The sequence below is a fragment of the Leiobunum rupestre genome, chromosome 5, assembly GCF_980474605.1.
Source record: "Leiobunum rupestre chromosome 5, qqLeiRupe1.1.hap1, whole genome shotgun sequence".
NCBI classification, from domain to species: Eukaryota; Metazoa; Arthropoda; class Arachnida; order Opiliones; family Sclerosomatidae; genus Leiobunum; species Leiobunum rupestre.
The window spans coordinates 9,466,258-9,487,262 of record NC_143388.1 but is presented as its reverse complement, the minus strand read 5'-3'; the positions used below and the strand labels follow the sequence as shown (position 1 = coordinate 9,487,262).

Genomic DNA, 21,005 nt, shown 5'->3' with positions numbered 1-21,005 from the left:
GAACCGGGGTGAAGCGATTTCGCACGTGTGAACCAAGAATTCTCGTAGGCGGTCAAAACTGGCATTCAAACCATGGGCCAAATAATGATAAATCATTATTTGGCCCATGTTCAAACCGACCTAAACTGGGTTTTAGGCTCTAGTGTGAGCGTGGCTTAATTGGTTACTAACAACATAATGCGTTTCTGCAAAATTCGGAGGTCGTTAATAGGTTTCTGCGGAGTATTATCGAAACTTTTCGATTTTAATGCGTTTTTGCATTTCCGCATCTCGGAAACTAGACCGGATAGAAAAATACGGATTTCAAATTTAGAATCAGCGCCTTAAAATTAGTATGAGGAGCATTCAAACTCAAAAAGTCTAAAATGGTCGATAATGTAGTATGAACTAAATCGAAAAATCGTCTGCTAACACCGCTACGAGCCTACGACTTCTTTTTAAACGTCACTGGCGTAAATTACCCTGGTGGCATAAATGTTAAATACGTTGACTAACCAAAAATATGGTAATTTATACTATTTTTAATACAGGGACGTTTCGGTGTCAAGGAATTTCTCTAGCAACGCGAAACACTCTTCTCTCTATCCCTCTATCGGGGAAAATATACATAAAAGCTACTGCGCACACAGCAGCCACATTTAACAATCTGTAGACGCTAATATACGGAACTATATTTAAAAAGGCTGCTCTTTCCGCACATGCACATTCTTTAGCCGCTAGAGGAATGATAAGAAGTATTTTTGCGTTTCAGGGGACCCGAAGTGTTCCTGTATTAATATTTTGCAGAAACATTGTTAGCCAATACGGGTCGTAAACCAAGCTTCACCGTATGAATGGAGAAGTTATTTCCAAAACGTGTTAGGCACACAAACGCATTTGCTAGACAAGTTTCAAAGATTGGTCGTTTTTTGGAGCCGAGGCTTAGTTTTAATATTTAAATTTAGTAACGCTTGAACAAATAAAATTAATATAAAATTCGTTTTTAACGCCAATAGTTCTTTTTATAAAGAAACGTGGCCTTATTGTTTTACTTTTACAAATCTACGAGCGCGCGCTACACTCGCCAGATAAATATAGTTTTTTTCTAGCGTGCGTGCAAATCGCTCGTGCTAAGAATAAACTAATATAGCTGGATCTTGTGACGTAAGAGCTACATTTTAACAAGTTGGGCAAAACCACTTTTTATTTTATAAAATCAACTATTGAATTATTTTCAAGCATTGGATCTAGTTTTGTTTTATAAGAATTACGAGTAATTTATAAGCCTTTAGAATCAGAAAAAATCTTATAAAAATGAAAAGGCGTAGAAAACTGTCTAAACTTAGACACGACTAAAACCACTCTAAAATCAGAAATGGAAAAAGCTCCGTAAAATTCAGAAACAGGTATTTTAACTATTCAAAACGATCAATCAATTGTAATTAATTTTTAAATCTGATAATAAATTTTAATTTGAAATATAAAAGACACCCGAAACTTTTAAAATCACTCAAAATTTCGAATCCGCCTAGAAGTTGCCAATCTTCTAAAACGTTTATACTCTAGACAATTAAAAATTAAAAAATAAATGTCAAAACCCCTCAAACGTTAGAAAGAGTCCAAATAGACCATTTACGATACACCACTCAAATAAGTAGGTTGGTTGAAAAACCGATAAAATCAGAAACTACCAAAACCAAAAATGGAAAACCGACGACGAAATTGCTATACAGTTAGGCAACCAGAAATTAATAAAAGTGGGTAGACTCGTAGTAAAACCTTCATAATAATATCCATGGCATCACCACAGGCCCAAGTGAGCTAGCGACCTTTAATGCCTTTAATTCAGCTGGCCAGGCTACAATGCGTAGGATGGTGGCAACAAGCCCTTCATGTCACACGAGCCAACAGTTCCCTACAATGTTAACCTCTACAAGTTTTATGGAAAGGTGAAACCTCCTCTTATTGCTAAGCATTCCCCAACACCACCTTAGTAAAAAGAACAATGAAATTTCATAAGATAAGAAGGGGAACTGGTCTACCTGCCACCCACGGTGTGATAACCAGAGAAAATCTAACCTCCAAAGCTCTTTTTCTCATGGGTCTGCAGTTTACTAACTTTTCCATACGTTTCCATGTTGCATTTGAATACGAATGCAAGTAAGTTCTTTGAAAGGCTTGCCACCACCCTACTACGCATTGTAACCCGGCAACCTGTTTAAAGGGATTACAAGTCATTAATGACTTAGCCCACAACCAATGTAAGAAGAAAAAAAAAGGATTCCCAAGGGATTATAAAGTGCTAGATGACTTGGGCCTAAGATAGTGCCTTGGGTATTAGCCTAGCCGATTATTATTATTATACTATTTGGCAAATTGCGATATGCAAATTGCTAGAAATGATATAATACGGTACTTAATTTCGTTTAACTATAAATGGGAAGCGGCAATTATCCAGTTTTACGCTCGTATCATTCCCAAATTTCTCAGTTCGCCTCATTTCAAAGTTATTATTGATTTACGTTGCGTATGATGCCTCGCAAACTTCAAACTATCAACCCTTGATACTAATTTACAACGTACATAGACAACTAGAGAGGGCAGAAGGACTGGATTAAAAGAATAACTTAGAATCGATATCTTTCTTTCCAATCGGTGCTAACGGCAATCGCGTACGCTGGCAACTTGCGTGTGTCGTGTAGACAGTCGCGTATGGACGCATTTAGCCTAGTTCTCTTTGGGGAAATCAATTTAATGTGGAAGCTCTCTTCGTCCACGGGCTTTCCGAACTAAGAACAATTTCCTGTCTAAAGAAGAAAATTCCGCTCAAGAGCCCTTAGGAGATACTCAAAATGATTAAATTGAACTATTCTTTACCCCAAATACTTTGAAACGCGCGGCTTATGGTAATTAAGAAATATATATTGTAAAATGTTAGGCTTTAGAGACCTAGTTTGCAAATTGTTACCAAACTGTAACGACTTTCTATGACAGGTGTATTGCGTAAAAGTGGTTGAAAGCTAGACCAGAAATCAGTTTGAAGCGCTAAATGTCTCCAAAACAAGAATATAAATTAGAACATAATTCAGTCTTTTAAATAACCTAAATGTATCTTCTCTAACGTTTCGGTGTCCTTGATGAAACCAGAACAATTAAACGAAAGATACGTAAAAATTTTACTTAAAAACCCGGAAAACAAACGTATAAGTAAGAACATAATTCAGTCTTCTATAAAAGAAATGAAATTTCTCTAACGTTTCGGTGTCCATTATAAAACAAGAACTATTAAACTATACGAAATTAAAGCAACGTTTGAAAGTGAAATACGTCCCCTTTATTTATGAACCAACTGCGGAGTTGAAATCTAACTATACCATTTAAGTTTCTATTGAAATATATGAATTCGTGGAAGACATTTGTCGCTCAATTTGTCACAATAGAAGAATTCGACCAACTCACGCTTTTAATCAAATTTCTCCAACACTTTGTTTAATTAGATACGTGCTAGTAGCTATACCGCAAACTCGGACTGCGAGCCCTTAAGCTTCCGACTAACGCACGCCATACTGCTTTCGGTTCGATGTTTTTGTCCCGTCCATAACTCTTGTCGGCATAAAGGACTATCGCCTTGGAGCGGTCAGTACTAAAGGCACCAGTTCGCCTAAATCAGAATCAGTAAATGGCCAGAAAAATCCGGGCCTCCGCAATTTGGAGGGGGTCGACGTGCCTCGATAAATTTAAATGTCAACTCGCATTTTGCGAGCGACTATTTATGCAAATTTTAAAACGGAATAAAAGTAGGAAAGTTCTTCCGAAACGAATTGTTTCCGTATACGCGCCAATGATAATTGCGAACTGGCTCGATTACATTTTGGGGACTTAATTATCTAAATTACCAGTTGGAGGAAAGTTCGCGTGCAAGTGTCCCACCTATAGGGGAAAAACCTCTGACTGTTCAGATTTAGCCGCTCCGAATTTAAAGCGCTTATTTTTAAATCAATTTAATTGGTTTTCGTTCATAAAATATTAGAAAGCTTAAGAGTGAATAAAAAACACTGAATCTGCGATAAATTTGTTTCACGTTCGGGAGGTTAAATTGGAAAAGTGAATTTTTCCGATTCACTTTGCGAAATGTTTATTTAAAAAAAAAGCTTTCAAGAATAACTTCATTTTCTCTATCTCCCCCAAAGGGACGTCTCTGTTCACACGATACAATTGTTATTCATACCAATTGTACGATATCCCAATCAGTTTAATGAAAATGCATTGACAATCTCAAAATTATTACGAAATAGATGTATACGAGTTTGTAAATTTGCTTGTGTATTTTTCAGTACTTAAATAAACTAATTAACTAATTTCGATTACTATTTTATAGGTACTCCTGTGGTGGTGGGCGTAACAATGTATATCATAAGTATCAGTTCAGTATCCGAAGTACAAATGGTGAGTTCAATTGGCTAAATTCTTTATTTAGCGAAAAATGTTTCACCTCATTAAACAAGCACAATAGAATCCTTCGAAATCGTTCTTCGGATATTGCCCCCAAATCGCCTTTTACGCGTGACTCTTAAAATCAAAATTTTGAACCGTGAAACTAAAACAACATTACATTTAGAAAAAAATGATATCGTCGCGAACATTGGTGATAAAAGTTTACGGTTTTCGTCACAAATATCAGATTTCATCATTCCTTGATTACGATACCATAAATTTCATTTCTATTGCATCCAAACTCCTGACACCTTGAAAGACACTCTAACAAGAAGACTACCCAAGGTGTTACACACCGATTTTGGTCAAACTCGGGGGATTGGTAGACCTTCATGTAACTTGAAAAATCCTAAAGGGATTTTATTCAATGGGCAATGGTTTTGCCATGGCAACGAAAAATGTTTTTGACAACATAAAATGGAAATTTTCCCATTGAAAATAACATGGGATTTTGACCGATTCCACGGGGTCCCCCCATGTGAAACATTTTACAAAATTGAAAAAAAAATTAAAATACCAAAATGATAAAAAAATTGATAAAAATGGACGAAAAAAATCAAAATTTGTCACATTTTGAACAATTTCTTTAATTTTTTTCACAGGGAAATCGCTCAAAATCCCATGTTATTTTATGTTGTCAAAACATTTTTCGTTGCCATGGCAAACCCGTTGCCCATTGAATAAAATCCCTTTAGGATTTTTCAAGTTACATGAATGTCTACCAATCCTCCGAGTTTGAACAAAATCGGTGTGTAACACCTCGGGTGGTCTCCTTGTAAGTGTACCCACTCACATTGCGACCCTCAATTATAAATCAATTCTACATATATGTGTTGACTGTGAAATATTTGTTATACTGTTTGGCGCAATATACCGTTACAATAAAATATTTATTAAGTTTTTAAATTACTGTGTACGTATCAGTGAAATAACCTTATTTGCAATAACATTTTCGTATGGTACGAAATTAAATTATAAGTTTTTATAACATTTAGTAAAATGGGATAAATATTTAGTTCCCAATAGACTAAGCTCCGTTCAATTGGATAATTTGCAATTATGTGGGTGAAATTCAAAGCAGAGTTCCTATTGGCTATTAAAAAGTGTCACCATGGTTAAAACCTTTTAATAAACGTTTTCTTCTCTATTCTAAAATAAAATTTCTGAATTCGGTGTTATAATCGCAAAAAGTTTTGGCTTTTGGCTTATGACGTTTACCGGATTCGCCCTACTTGGCATTTTTTTTAACAACTTTCAATTTAGCCATTAAAATTAATTAAATATTTGGTTTACTAAGTAAGTTTGAGTGTGGAATCTAGATACTAGTTCTGAAAAATTATTCTAAAAATCGTGATATTAATGACACATAATTGAAAAAAATGTTTTTTTCGGGGGTATCACAAGGAGTACTGAAATGTTACCTCACCAGTTAGTTAATGAAAAGTGTTTTCTTCTGATATCAAAAAATGTCTGTACACTCTGTTTGAAAGAAGTTGCGTTATTTATAATCGCTTGATGCATTTTAGGTGTTTCCTAGTTTCGAGGAAAGTTTGGAAACGCTATAACTTCTCAACCGTTGGTTGTAGAGGGATAATTTTTCCACTTTCTAAATATGAATCGACCATTGTCAATTCAAAAACGCGCGAGTCAGTGCCGTAGAACCAATATTTAAAAAGTTGTCAAAAATGAGTTTTGACGGTTCCCGCCAAACTATTAATTTTTGGCGGACGAAACCAATAAATAACGAAAGATATTGGAAAATAAATAAATGTTGCAATTGGTTTCATCGAACTATCTATTATAGTTTTCTAGCAGAATTAAAAAGAGGGCAAAAATTTCAGCTGTCGAAGACTTTTCAAACAGAGTGTACATTAGTTTGCTCTTCATTTTTCAACTATTAATGAATTATGGAATTTTGATTTAATTCCGGGTCAGGTGGAACCGTTGTGTCCTATCTACCTTTACGGAAACGGGGGATCAAAATTGGATCAAATGTTGATATAATTTAATTGAGCCCGAATTGGATCAAAAATTAGACAGATCAAACAGGGATCAAATTATTACTTGATCCCAAGTGGATCCAATATTTATATATTTTATTTTATCTACATTGAATGAAACGGTAATCACAAAATTACCTGATGTTAATTTTTTTAATCAGCTAGGCTAATACCCTTGGCACCACCTTAGGCCTAAGTCATCAAGCGACTTTTGAAGCCTTTAATTCAGGTGGCCGGGTTACAATGCGTAGGAGGGTGGTGGCAAGCCCTGCATGCCACGCGAGCTAACAGCTCCCTACACTAACTATTACCGTTAACCTCGACAAGGCTTTATGGAATGGGTAACCGAAGAGCTCGGGAGAAAACACCTTAAACCAGTGGGGAAAGAACTTGCAAACTCAAAGCAGAAGTAGTTGTTCCGAGTTTTCACCCAGTGCCACAAGCTGGGATCGAACCCGGCTCCTCTTGCTGCAAGGTGAAAGTGCTAACCACCCCTATGGACTGCATTGCAAAGGATGATAAAATTAGCGAAAGAGTAGATTATGAAAAGGGATAAAAAAGCTAAAAAAATTTAAAAACTTACAAATAGCTCGTACCGATAGATCTTCGCTAATTTTATTACATAATTACTTGGTCCAAATTGAATCCAATTTTGAAATAAATTGTTTGATCAAACGAGGATATAATTATTATTTGATCCAAATTGGACCCAATGTTAATATAGAATATTTGGATGAAATAGGGATCAAATAATCACTTGATCAAGTTTTTACCCAATGTCTATACACAGGGGCGGATTAACACTGACGGCGCCCCTAGGCACATAAAATTTTATCGCCCCAAATCCAAACTAGCTGTTGATTTCAGGTTTTGTTTTGAAAATCAAAAACCATTTAAAAAATATAACTTACTAACTTTTAAGTATCTACTATAGTTTGATTTCCCTTCAACGGAGAACCTTAACCTTGGATCGGACCATTATCGTATTTTTTAGCGTTTGGATAATTGTGCAACAAGATTACTGTCCGTCCAATGTGACGATATTTCAGCGATATTTTTAATAAATTCGCCGAAGAATGATTAAATGTGACCTGTTTTACAGTTTCTTCGTTTTACTACATTAGTCTGTCTAATTTTGAACAAAACGTTTGAGAAAATGGAAAAACGATATCAGAATATTGGCGCCCCTGGAAAAGTGGCGCCCTAGGCACGTGCCTACTGTGCCTAATGATTAATACGCCCCTGTCTATACACATTTGAGTAAAGTAATAAAATTACGTAAGATGAACTGGAATAGTTTAAGCTAAAGGATAAATTTAGGGCTGCTAACTGCTAGGAATAGCGTTTAATACCTTGCCAGAATAGTTAAAAAAATGCACTACAGGCTGAGCTATTAACTAAACTACAACTGTGTTTTTGTTTTCAAATTTTTAAGTTTCCAAGAAACTTTTACTGATTCGCACGAGCACTTTAGTCTTACAGAAAAAGCTATTAAAAATAATTTTTGTGAATTTAATTAGAATCGAAATTATTAAGTTTAAAGGGGAACGGTCAAGCTTTAACCAGTTAGATAGCCCTATAGCGAATTAAAAACTAAAATTTATGGTGAAAACCGCATCAAAAAATATTGAGTGGTTAATTTTTAATAAAATAAAGAAATTTCGGGAAATCCGCCGCGACACCTGGTGAGAAGTCGGTGAGACAGAAAACGACGTAAAAGCGCGCGCTGCTGAAGACGAAAAAAATATGTTTTGCACGCGCGGCGCGTTCCAGTTATAAGAGACTTAAGCCTAAATTGCGCGATTTTAAAAGTTAGGATAGTTTGCAAATCGCTCATACGGGGTTAGGGGCGCTGGCGGTAGCCCCTAAGATGGCGGCGAAAATGCAAACCCAAACACCTGGCATTATTTTTCGTTTCAACCTTTTGGGCCAAATGCTATTTTTTCAAGACAAAAAAGGTACGTGTTAGTATATTGAACGTCTTGTTAATCTTTTGATACGGAAATAAGGCCATATTTGGAAAAGCTTCGCCGTTCCCCTTTAAGATTTACAACTCAGCTTCCGCTAATTTCATCAAATTAGGATCAAACTTTGATCCAATTTTGATTTTGTTGAAATTGTATCAAACAGTAAGGCAAAATTCTTAATTTCATTACTGACCAAATATTCGGAATTGAAAATTTGTTCATGTTATTCAAGAGCCCGAAGAATTTTCAAATAAGTACAACGAATAATAAAGAAAGATGGAAGTATTTCGTGGTGTCTTGTAAAAATGACATTATTTTTAATTATTACGAATTTGAAGTACCAAATTGTAATTAAGCACTTTTAGCGGTTTAGTGCGAATTGGAGAAGGTATAAATCTCGATAAAGTTTTGATTTGGTTTTGATCCAACATGGAAAAATGTTAAATCTCTAAAAGTAGAACAAAAGTACTTATATTAAGGCTTAGGATTATAATTGCATTAATAATAATTTAAATATTGAGCGACGCCATGTTTTATTCAAAAATTATTTTAATTAATTTTTGATTCTGATTTAATTGAAATAAAATACTTTTCATCGAAAATTCGTAAAATATTTATTATTAAAAATAAATAATGTAATAAAAATTGTTAAATGTTTTCTTTGATAATATTTTGGTCTAATCTTGATCTAAATTATTTGATCCAAAATTATTATATCCTTTCTGGAAATGATTATATGCAATCTTGGTCAAAATTATTTGATCCTTTCTTGATATCACTTGATTCAATCTTGATCAAGATTTTTTGGTACATTATTATTTGATCCAATCTTGATCAAAATTATTTGATCGTAAAATTATTTGACCTTTTCTTGATATCACTTGTTTCAATCTCCTAAATTTTATCAAGTGATTTTCGTTAGGGTAATCATATTCAAATCAGTTCAAATCCTGTTTTGATTTTCCTTTTGGCCGTTGAAACCGAATCACGGATTTTAAGAAAGTGTTATTGAATCTTTTTGGAGATTTACTAAATTGGATTTTACAAATTTCAACTCATACTCGATGGAGTAGAAAAACTAAATGTTACTTCCCAAAAAAGTATTTTTTCACATAATGTGTCACTCATTATAATGCTGTACTTCAAAAACTACAAATTATTTTTGGTAAATTAAGAATATAAAATTAAAAAATTCATAATAGTTGAAAAACGTTCTAGCACAAGACTACGTCACTGATTTCATAATCATACCTGTAATAACCTTGAGACAAAGAATTTAGACCCAAAGAATTCTTGGATTGTATATTCTTTGACTGAAAATGTTTCCTTGGATTAGTCCCCCACCAAATGAAAATCTTAGAGACACCACTATCAAATCTCCAAAATATTTTGAATTTCGACGCGGTAGTATCTAGGGATACTATGCCCGAAGTCCATAAAAATCAAAATTGAAACATAATATCAAAATTTATTTTGAAAGAATATAGAGATGGAAATTTTATCTTCTCAGCGATTACTATTGAGAATTGTAACTCCGTTTTCTAAAATCAGGATCATATTTTTGAAAGAAATTGAACAGAAAATTTTCGGCTTTCATATTATTTTTGGTTTGGGTCTCCGTTGCCTCTTCGGCTACGACATACCTTCTTTCCACACCTTAAACTCGTCACTTTAAAGTTATAAACTGATCAAAAATTTGGAGGGAGCAAGTACATTAATTAACCCTTCAACGTTTTTGATTAGTTCAAAACTTTAAATTTTAGGATAACCGCATAAAGAAGCATAGTGATAAACTTACAAATCCGAAAATATACTAAAATAAAAAACTAAACAAAGGTAAGAAGATCTTAAATATAAAATAAAATATTTATCAGTAATAGTTTGAAATATAATTTTTATTTTCATTAGACATATATTTCGGGAAAATTATTTTCAATCAATAAAATTCAAAATGGCTATACCAAAAAAATATTACGTTGAGTAGCTTTTAAATATCGATTAAAATATTTGTCAGTAATATTTCAAATATAATTTTTATTTAAATTAGAGATATATTTCAGAAGAATTATATTTAATTGCTAATAGGTAATATTTCCATAATACTAATTTTAAGTAGAGGGAACAATTTGGTTGACACTTTTATTTCGGTAGACAATTAATACGTTTGGAACACATACGAGAATGGGGTAGGTACATTTGTTCGAATTTCAATCATCCGAACGGTGGAACAAATGTTCGAATTTCATTCATCCGAACCGCCGAAATAACAAATGTTTCAATTGTTCGAATTGGAGAACTTGTTTGTTTCATTCGTCCGAATCGGTAGCATCACTTGTCCTAATTCTGTCGCTAAATTAGTATTTCTTATTGCTGTTTTTTTGGTCCATATTTTTTTTAGTGCAATAATTAATTTTTTTCGCTTTGGCCGATATAGTAAGTGGGAATTGCGTTGAATGTTGTGGATATTTTAGGTTAGGTTAGGTTAGGTTAGGTTATTTTAGGTTTAGTGCTCGGAATTGTTTATTCATTATTCACAAATTTTCCGATTTATTTAACAAACGTTGGTAAAAAGGATATCAATTTGACTTATTTAATTATGTTTTTTACGCAACCAAGCATTTATTTGGAAAAAAGTGGCATTTATTTAAATAATTGTTTGTTTTATTTAAATAATAGGCTTATTCACTCGCGATTATTCAAACTTTTTATCATTTTTATTCAACTATTAGTTATTTAAATAAATATTTTTTAAATAACGCCGGGCTTATTTTATTCATGGATAAAAATTAATCGAAATCCGAGCACTAGTTAGGTTAGGTTAGGTTAGGTTCACGTTAATGTTACTATTTTCTTATATTAACAATATTTTTAAAAAAACAAGCAATTCCTTATGTTCGAAAAAACGGACAAACGATTATTCGAACAAATGAAAAGTTAACATAAATTGAACGACCAAATCACCAACAAAAGTTGTGATAAATTTTTCGGGCAAATGAAATACGTTTTCGGACATATGATCCTGTTTTCCAGCATTCGGACAAATGATCATTCGGACATTTGTACCACCGTTCGGACGAGTGAAATTCGAACAAATGTACCCAAATCACGAGAATAAATCAGCAGAAACCACCTCATTTCATTTTCATACGCACAAATAATAATAATCAGCTAGGCCCAAGTCATCTAGCGACTTATATTGCCTTTAAACAGGGTTACAGTGCGTAGGAGGGTGGTGGCAAGGCTTCCATGCCACGCCAGCTAATACCCTTAACATCAACAAGTTTTTATGGAAAAGGGAAACCAAAGAACTCGAGTGAAAACCCCTTAAACCAGTGGGGATAAAACTTACAAACTAAACGCGGAAGGAGTTGTTACGAGTTTTCATCCAGTGCAAGAAGCTGGGATCAAACCCGGCTCCGCTTGCTGCGAAGCGAAAGTGCACTCAACCCCAATCCACCGAACATTAAAATTGCAAAATAGGAACACAAGAGATTCACAGGGGAATGATAGTTGTAAAGTTTTCACGTCACACCAAAAAATACAAGATGATAGTTTAGACAAATTGGGGTTTGAATATGTTACCTAATTTTTAGTAAGTTTTTAGTCTTTGTCTTTTTGGAGTACAGATTACTATTTTTTAGGTACCGTAAATTAGCTTTTCAGTATTATTCAACTCTATCCAACCAGTAGCGTAGACAAGGGGGGGGGGGGTTCCGGGTCCAGAGACCCCCTTGGACTACCTTTGACTGTACTAAATTTCCACCCCTTCTCGACCCCCCTCTTAACATTCACATATTTCAACCCCCCTTGGGGAATTTCTGACTACGCCACTGTATCCAACTAATATGACTAGACCCATAGCTATATGATACTAACCCCTTAATGTGGCCGCCAATAGATGCTAAACATTTCAAAACTCATTACCTCACGAAGTTTAAATTTGGCACCTTACAACTGTAAAATTCAATTTTAGGACTTCACGAAGCAAATTGACTTGATCAAAATAACGAAGAAGCACTAAAAAGTTGCTTAATATTAAAATTATTAGGGATAAACATAATATGGGTCGAGATCTATACTCAAAAATATCATTTTCGGAATAAATTGAGTGAAACTCCCGAAATGCATGTAGATTTCAAGGTGAAAATCGATAATTTGAAGAAAAAAACGGACATAAATACAATTTCTGAGCCAGGCTTTCATATTTCCTATCGATTGAAACGTAATTTAATAGGCCTTTCTATAAAATAACATTGACCTTCTTGTTTAGATGTATCGGGCGCTGTCACTCGTGACGTAGAAGTGACGTTTCACTATGATAGCCAATAGACGCTAGCATAAACTCTATTAATTTATGTCTTATTCAACTTGTTAAAAAGTTCCACGCGCGTCTTGATATTTTAGCGTAAATGGGCTCGAGCGATTTTGCGCGTGCCCCCTGAAATTAAAAAAAACATTGCGCGAGCCTTTACGCTAAAATATTAAAGAGCGCGTGAAACATTGGAACAAGTTGAACAAAATACGAATTAAAATTCGACGAGTAGCCCTTTTTATAAAGATCTAACCTTCGAAACTGAACTGAACTCCTACGTGTCTCGTGACGAAACCGATACATTAAAACAAGTTCGGCAAGCGTAATGACTTTATAGCGAACGATTGAGTATACACTATCTTGCACGCGAAACTAACACATTCAATTCGCTGCTGGATGCCCGGGCATTTTACGAAACTGAGTGTGGTCGTCAGTATCCGAAATTTACTATATGTATCCTGGATTGATTGATCCAAAGAATCTCCGGGGAGAGTTTTCTATCGAATAGATATGGGATTTTATAGAGAATACAGTTTGTGCCTTAACTTAGATGGGACTTCGGTGAATGGCTTTAGGGAGAGTAAAGTCCCCGTCATTTGCGCTGGGAAATAAATTGTCGCCAAATTGTCCTTCCCATCCGCACCTTTACATTCAAATCAATCGCGCCGGGTTTATAGAGCTCTTCCGGTTTTAGTCATGATTGAATTTCCGCATTGAACTCCTTTCAAATACACTTCTTCTCAAAAGGTACACTTTTTACTTAAATCTAAAGCCCCAAACGCCACTCTGAATTTATATTTATTGGGGTATTGAAATTGGAATTGCCTTTGGATTTCGGCCATACACTCGCGCACGGAGTAAGGCAAATTGATTTCCATTGAATGTTCAGTTCAAAGAACCAGCGAAAGTTTACAGTGCTAAAAATTGACTGTGTTTATTTTTAAACTTTCTATATTAAAACTCCTTTTTTTTTGTTATATTTCAATTGATTCGTATTTTACAGATCTAGATTGGAATTTTTTAAATAAAAGTATTTAAAAAAAACCCGACATATTGTTTTAAAATCTTTGAATGGCACCAGATGGAAAAAATTCGACATGGCCAATTAATGTAGCAAGTTTCTCTTGGGGTAGTTTGTCACGAAAAGTAGTTGATACATTTATAGATATAATGAATGGTATTACAACACCAATTAAATAATCAGCTAGACTAATACCCAATGCCCAAGTCATCTACAATGCGTTAGAGGGTGGTGCCACTCGATCCAACAGCTCCCTACACTCACTGTCAGGGTTGTTCAAATTGCATTTGTGGTCGGATGGTTTTGTTCTCATCGCCCAAAAGGAAATTGCATTGTAGTTTCTGATTAAATTTAGACAACGCCGTCAGGCATTGTGTTAATTAAAATTGGGTGTCGAAGGTTTCCGAAACTATGAAGTACGCTTGTTAATTACACATATTCGCGGTTTTCAAAGGAGCTTGAAATACCAAAAAAAGTCTTACTTTCAGTTTTCAAGCGCCTTTGAGGTTAACGGTAATAGTTAGTGTAGGGAGCTGTTGGTTCGCGTGGCATGAGGGCTTGCCACCACCCTCCTACGCATTGTAACCCGGCCACCTGAATTAAAGGCTACAAAAGTCGCTTGATGACTTAGGCCTAAGGTGGTGATTATTATTATAATTATTATTATTACCTTGATCTATTCTAAAATGTATTTTTGGGCTATGCTAAAACGTATTCGCTAGGCTTATATTTAACTAAAATATCGTTGAGGCTACGCAATTTTATTAGTGCAAAATTAGTGGTTCATAACCGATATAACAATATTGGTCACCCTACGCTATTCACCCTTTTCCACCAAACAAGGCGTTTATCAGGGTTGTTCAAAATGCATTTTGAGTTAAAAACAGTATTTTGCATTTTACATTTTGCATTTTGAGTTTCTACGCAACTATTTTGCATTTTGAGTTTCTACGCAACTATTTTGCATTTTGAGTTTCTACGCAACTATTTTGCATTTTACATTTTGCATTTTGAGTTTCTACGCAACTATTTTGCATTTAACATTTTGCATTTTGAGTTTCAACGCAACTATTTTGCATTTTGAGTTTCTACGCAACTATTTTGCATTTTACATTTTGCATTCTGAGTTTCTACGCCACTATTTTGCATTTTGAGTTTCTACGCAACTATTTTGCATTTTACATTTTGCATTTTGAGTTTCTTCGCAACTATTTTGCATATTACATTTTGCATTTTGTGGGTTTGATATGTGGAAAACTTTTTCAAAAGGTTTTTACTCTGGTACCATCATCGCCACTCTTGTAGAGAAAGTTCGTCTGATTTTTACTCCCAATTAGTAACCATAGATGGCGATACTCAGTTAATTACTTACTAAGAAGCAAACGAACATTCGTACAGTGCCACCGCTTTATTTCCAAAGCTGGCTGCGAGAATGGTTTTCAAATATCTACATTATTATTGTTAATTACTAATTAATAATAATGATTAATTAGTAATTTATTAGGGAAGGAGCAAACTGTAAATTAGGCCCAAAGTTTTTCAAAACATTATGTACTAAAATTAGCAATGGTTTCCAATTTCATTATCTGCATATGAAGTCTTCTTGATCTTTTCCAGGTTGTCTGGAATTTGTGATTAGATTGCTTGACCTAGTTTTTCGTAGAATTTGGTTAAGTTTAGGTTCGATTCGTTAACTAAAATTCCAATTATGTTAAAAAAAGCGTTGTTTACAAGAGGTTATAGGGCTAAGTCCTACTTTGTGACTGGTAAGCCCTGAGCTTAAATTATATTATTTTATAACACTCGAAAAATTTACAAAGGAGGTGAGAAAATAAATAAAGTTTGAATGTAAGACGTTTTTTACAGTTTGGGAGGTAAAATTAGGAAAATAAAGATTAAAAAAGTGAACAATCGACACTTGTTAGGCCTAGTTTTAGGCTTAGCTATTAAAACTTAAAAAAAAAAACTATTTTTGCTCAAGGTTACATAATTATTATTAAATGTAACAAAATCACTCATAAGTATGCCATAAAAGCATTTTCTTTAATGAAATCCTGTTCACGGGATATGACGTATATTTTCTTTACTTCCAACTTCGTGACGAAAAACGCGTCATCAGCTTAACTGATGAGAAGTTAGAGATTGCGGATTTAACAATCTGTAGTTTAGCTGGTGAATCGTGATCACGTGATTTCGTTTCCATGGTAACCTTTTCAATAGCGCAAGGATTATAAGAATTTTAAGTTAAAAGGAACCACCTATGGACTGCATTTTCGGGTCCACTTTTTGTATGTGCCCCGTGAAACAAGGTCTCATTGAAATATTTTCTATGGAAATGTTATACAGAGGCACACTTATGAGTTATTATATTACATATGTTATTTGTTAGCGACTGTGTATAGAAATCCGCTTTTACTCGTGAACCCAAAAAAATATCTTTAAATTTTTATGCAAACGCGAAACTAGTCGTCCAATTCTATAAGTTTACGATTTAAACTGTATTGTGTAAATAAAGTTGTGTTTTTAAAATTTTTAATCTGAGAAAAGAACTGAGTTAGTTTCCGAAAGTTTGTCGCTGAAATTTTCGATTTAACAATGTTTTGGAAAAAATTATTGGCCAATAGGTGATTATGAAAAAGAATTGCGCGCAGAGGCTCACGGGAGTTGGTTATTTTTTGACAAAGCGTCGGCTGCTTCAATTCGTCTGCACCTACCGAGGCCCGCGGTCGTCCGCGTTTAGTAAAAAGTACCAACCATGGATTGATTGTTTGAATAGTTGGCTGTAGTTACTAGTTTTGGGTGACGTAGGGTACGCGACGATTGTATTAATAGTTGTAGACTAAACTAAGATTTTAGTTTCCTATTATCTTATAAAATGTTTTCTATTTGTCATTGTTAAGTTAGGTTAGGTAAGGTTTATGTTAAGGTTAGGATAGGTTAGGATAGCAATTTCTGGTTCTTTTGTAGCTGATTCGAAATTAATTACCTTGTTTTCCATAGAAACCAGCCATCTTTGTCTCTATGTAGCTTCCCCGAATGCACATTCCCTGTTTTACATTGAAATAAAAAATTTGTTTCTTCTGTAGTTATTCCGTATTTAATTACCCTGTTTTCTATTGTAACAAACCATTTCTCGCTCTTTTGTAGCTGCTCCGTATTTAAATATCCTGTTTTCCATTTAAAAAAGCCTTCGTTTAGTCTGCAACTCAAAAATCGGTCACCTAACATTGTAAGTGAAAAACGTTAACGGTTGGTCCACCAAAAAGTGTACCAACGTTTGCTGTTCACACTGTTTAATTCACTGCCGATTAGTTGAACAAGTTTGGTGGCTAAAGCAATTCGCCTTTAAAAGTTGTGTAGTCTGAACACCCATTTACTCTTATAACAACTTCACATATAGACTCTTAAACGCGTCTTCCCAATCGACCGCCATTACCTTACCGTCTACGGGGAGGATGATGACATAACCGGTTTTGGGGGGTATGAAATTTCTGCGGTATAGGGCTTGCTCGTTAGTTGTCTGTACGATAATGGCGGCGCCCAGTAAACGTTTCTAAAAAGAGTGTATATCAAGTTCAAAAACGTTCAAAAATCGCCGTTCAATTTATCCTCCTCCACTAACAAGGAGACATCCCGAAGTGTAACCCACCGATTTTGTTCAAACTCGGGGGATTGGTAGACCTTCATGTAACTTGAAAAATCCTAAAGGGAATTTATTCAATGGGCAACCGTTTTGCCATGGCAACGAAAAACGTTTTTGCAAATAACATGGGATTCTGACCGATTCCTAGGGCCCCCCCTGTGAAAAATTTTAACCAATTTCAAAATTTCGAAAATGCCAAAAATAGAAAAAACAGATAAAAATTGACAAAAAAAACATCAAAACTGATCAACTTTTGATCAATTTGAGGTCAAAATCCCATGTTATTTTCAATGGGAAAATTTAATAATTTGTGTTGTCAAAAACATTTTACGTTGCCATGGCAAAACGGTTGCTCATTGAATAAATTCCCTTTAGTATTTTTCATGATACATGAAGGTCTACCAATCCCCCGAGTTTGAACAAAATCGGTCGGTTACACTTCGGGATGTCTCCTTGTAAGACTAGTTTCAAAAACTAAAGAGCGCCGTCTACTGGGCGTCAGCGTAAATATAGTGATATACAAAACATTAAGTATTTTAGGGATATACGCAACTGCCTTCAAATAGAAAAACAAACACCTATAATTTCAACTATATACGTTACACTTCAAATATATCTTGGTAAGGGGCTAGTTTCTACTGACGAAAGAAGATCTGTCCGAAATAGGAGCTTTGCAGAAATCTTGACAAAGAGTTTTTCCCCGCCAATTTTATTGTTCTCCAGCAGCAATTCCCAGAAAAGCATTTCTTTTCTAACGCACGGCTGCCACGGCTCGGTCCTATGGCGCACTGACAATCCGGATAATGTCCCGAAATAAAGGGTGGCAATGTTACGATTCTTTGTACGACGTTGTTGCCAGTAGCGACCGCGAAGCGTATCGAACGGTAGAGACAGGGTGAAGTCGGCCCTTTTTACTGGTATTTAAGGGCTCTTTCTTGATCAACTAAAGCCATTTATTACATCAGTAGCACCCCTTTGCCAAGTCTTAAAGAAAGCATTTCTTAAGGGCACCGCCATTTTTTTCTTCTCTCTTCGTCTACCAGAAAACTATTAGCTATCGTTACTTTTATTTCACTCCGAAGATGTTCGTTAGTTGCGTTAATTACTGATACATGTTCTCTATACGGAGAGCATTAGATAAAGTTATTTTTCGTGTTCTGTTTCTAAAAGCTGCTGGCTCGTGTGGCATGAAGGGCTTGTCACCACCCGCCTACGCGTTATAACCACCTGATTTAAAAAGGCATTAAGTGTAATTGGTTGACTAGGATATAAGCAGGGCCGGACTTAGAGATCCTGGGCCCATAGGCAGATAAGAAGTCTGGGCCCCCTTTACTCTTATCCCTGGAACTAGGCTGTGCCTGAATTTCCCTGAGCTCTACGGTTATATTACTAAATAAAACCTCTTAACAATCGTCGACTAAATATGCGATAATTATGCAACATTGCGATTTAAGGCTGCGTCCGTAAAGTGCCAGGCAGAAATTTTAGTAATTTTAAAACAAAATCTTCTGCCTAGAAATTTCTTCAATATAAATTACGATTGATATTATAGATTTATGCCTTCGAATACAGTAATTACGGTCACTGGAGGGCCCCTTCCAAGGATGGGCCCATAGGCCACGGCCTAGGTTGGCCTAGGCGGAAATACGGCACTGGATATAAGGTGGTACCTTCGCTGATTATTATTAAATACGAGCAGAATTCTTCACTCGTTTCAAACTTTAACAATTTATAGTTTAGCTCGTGCATCGCGATCACGTGATTTCGTTTCCATGGTAACCTTTTCAATAGCGCAAGAATTATAAGAGTTTTCCATTTTTGTGTCCGCTTATTGTATGTTCCGTGTGAAACAATGTCTCATTGAAATATTTTCTATGGAAATGTTATACAGAGGCACACTTATGAGTTACATATGAAAAATTCGTATATTTCTTGTGTTATTGTAAAAGATACCATAGAATACAAATTTCGCGATCACTAAAGTAAAGTTTGTCAAAGCCAGAATAGACGATTCAATAAAACATCTTCAAGGAAATTGCCAAGAAGTAATATTTCCGATAGCCAGGACGTGCAAGTTACTGTTTATATAGTGCTTTTTGAATTAATTCAAACTTTTCACCGGTACGGTATGCAATAAGTGTTTCCTTTTAACCAAGTAGCTTTTTTCGACGCATCAATTCTTAAAAAAACACGACGTTCTATACAGGTGAAAAGTTACCATTATTTCAACAAGCACTATATTAACAGAGATCTGGAGGTCCTGGCTTTCGGATATATTTCTTCTTGGCGATTTCCTTGAAGATGTTTTTTTGAAGCGCCTATTAAGCTAGTTTTCAAAATCCGCTTTACTAAATTCCATTTTTCCATCTCAAATTATGTTTATGAATTTTCAATTGAGGGGGCTCAGCAAATTCCTAAGGGGCACTCTAAAAATTATTTTTTTCCCAAAGACCTATGAGGCTAAGCCTACTTTAAAATGAGCTTCTAGGTCCACACGCACGGGCCACACTGGCGTTTTACATTGGAACACGTGGTTTAAATAAATATAAATTAAATTTATTTATTTCCAATCACCTAATAGTCCAAGAGCCCATGAGAAAATAAGCATGTGATAAAGTACACGATGGGTCAAGGTATTTTTTTAATTAGGTTAGTGATTTGTAACAAAGAACTGTTTGTCTTACGGGTCAAAGTGGGGGTTTTCCGGAAATACGAACCACGTGACGTCACTTCCGGTGACCTTGAAAACTGATATGACCTGATATTGGTAGCATTCGATAGGTCTCAACGTGCTCTTACCAAATATCGCTAAATTAACCTTCAAATCTGAACCAAACGGCGTATAAGACTAAAGAAGTAATTTTGTCTTATACATGTAAATTGGGGAGTGGCCCGAAATTAGTTATTGGGCGTTATTATTTCCCTCAAGTTTTCGGAAGCATTCGTTGGGAACATGGTGAAGCAGACGCAATTTTAAGATGGTTGCCATGCATTTTTCGTTCTAAATTATTTATTTCGCATCGAAAATGTATGGCAGCCCTGTTTTCCAGAGATTTATTATCAGGGTTGTGATTCATTTTCGGTATGAAATGAATTACGTGCCATATTATTGTTTCTGCTACAGCTAAAAATTTCAACTTCACATGTTGGAAGTGATACTAATCTAGTAAAGCAAGGTACACGAAAGTAAATAACATAGTTTGGACTGTTTGACTTAATAGGATATTTTTATTGATTTTGTTTACTTACTTTGATATTTTTCTAGGGGCACATTGATATTTTAAGGGGGCACAGATAACTTTTGAAGGGGCACGAATTGGGCACTCCCAGATTTTTTTTGAGGGAGCCCAAATTATTTTTGAGGGCCCTCAGGCTAATACGCCTGAAAGTAGCGAAACGCGAACACCTAATTAAATGAATTTAAAGACAAACCGTCGAGTTACCTGGTTTTGGAAATAAAGTAGCGAAACGCGAACACTTTAATTTAAATCAATTTTTAGACAAATTGAATTTTTCGAGTTACCTGGTTTTGGAAATAAAGTAGCGAAACGCGAACACTTTAATTTAAATGCATTTTTAGACAAATTGA

At 35.0% G+C, this 21,005-nt stretch overlaps 1 protein-coding gene across 1 annotated transcript in view; it reads left to right on the top strand.

Annotated features, from left to right (window-relative positions):
* The window catches only part of LOC149943503 (gamma-aminobutyric acid receptor subunit beta-like), a 182,789-nt gene that overhangs the window by 16,699 nt on the left and 145,085 nt on the right, over positions 1 to 21,005 (top strand). Inside the window, exon 3 of the mRNA XM_090174893.1 lies at positions 4,358 to 4,425. Coding sequence (XP_090031019.1) covers positions 4,358 to 4,425 — 68 coding nt within the window. The remainder of the gene's footprint in view (positions 1 to 4,357; positions 4,426 to 21,005) is intronic.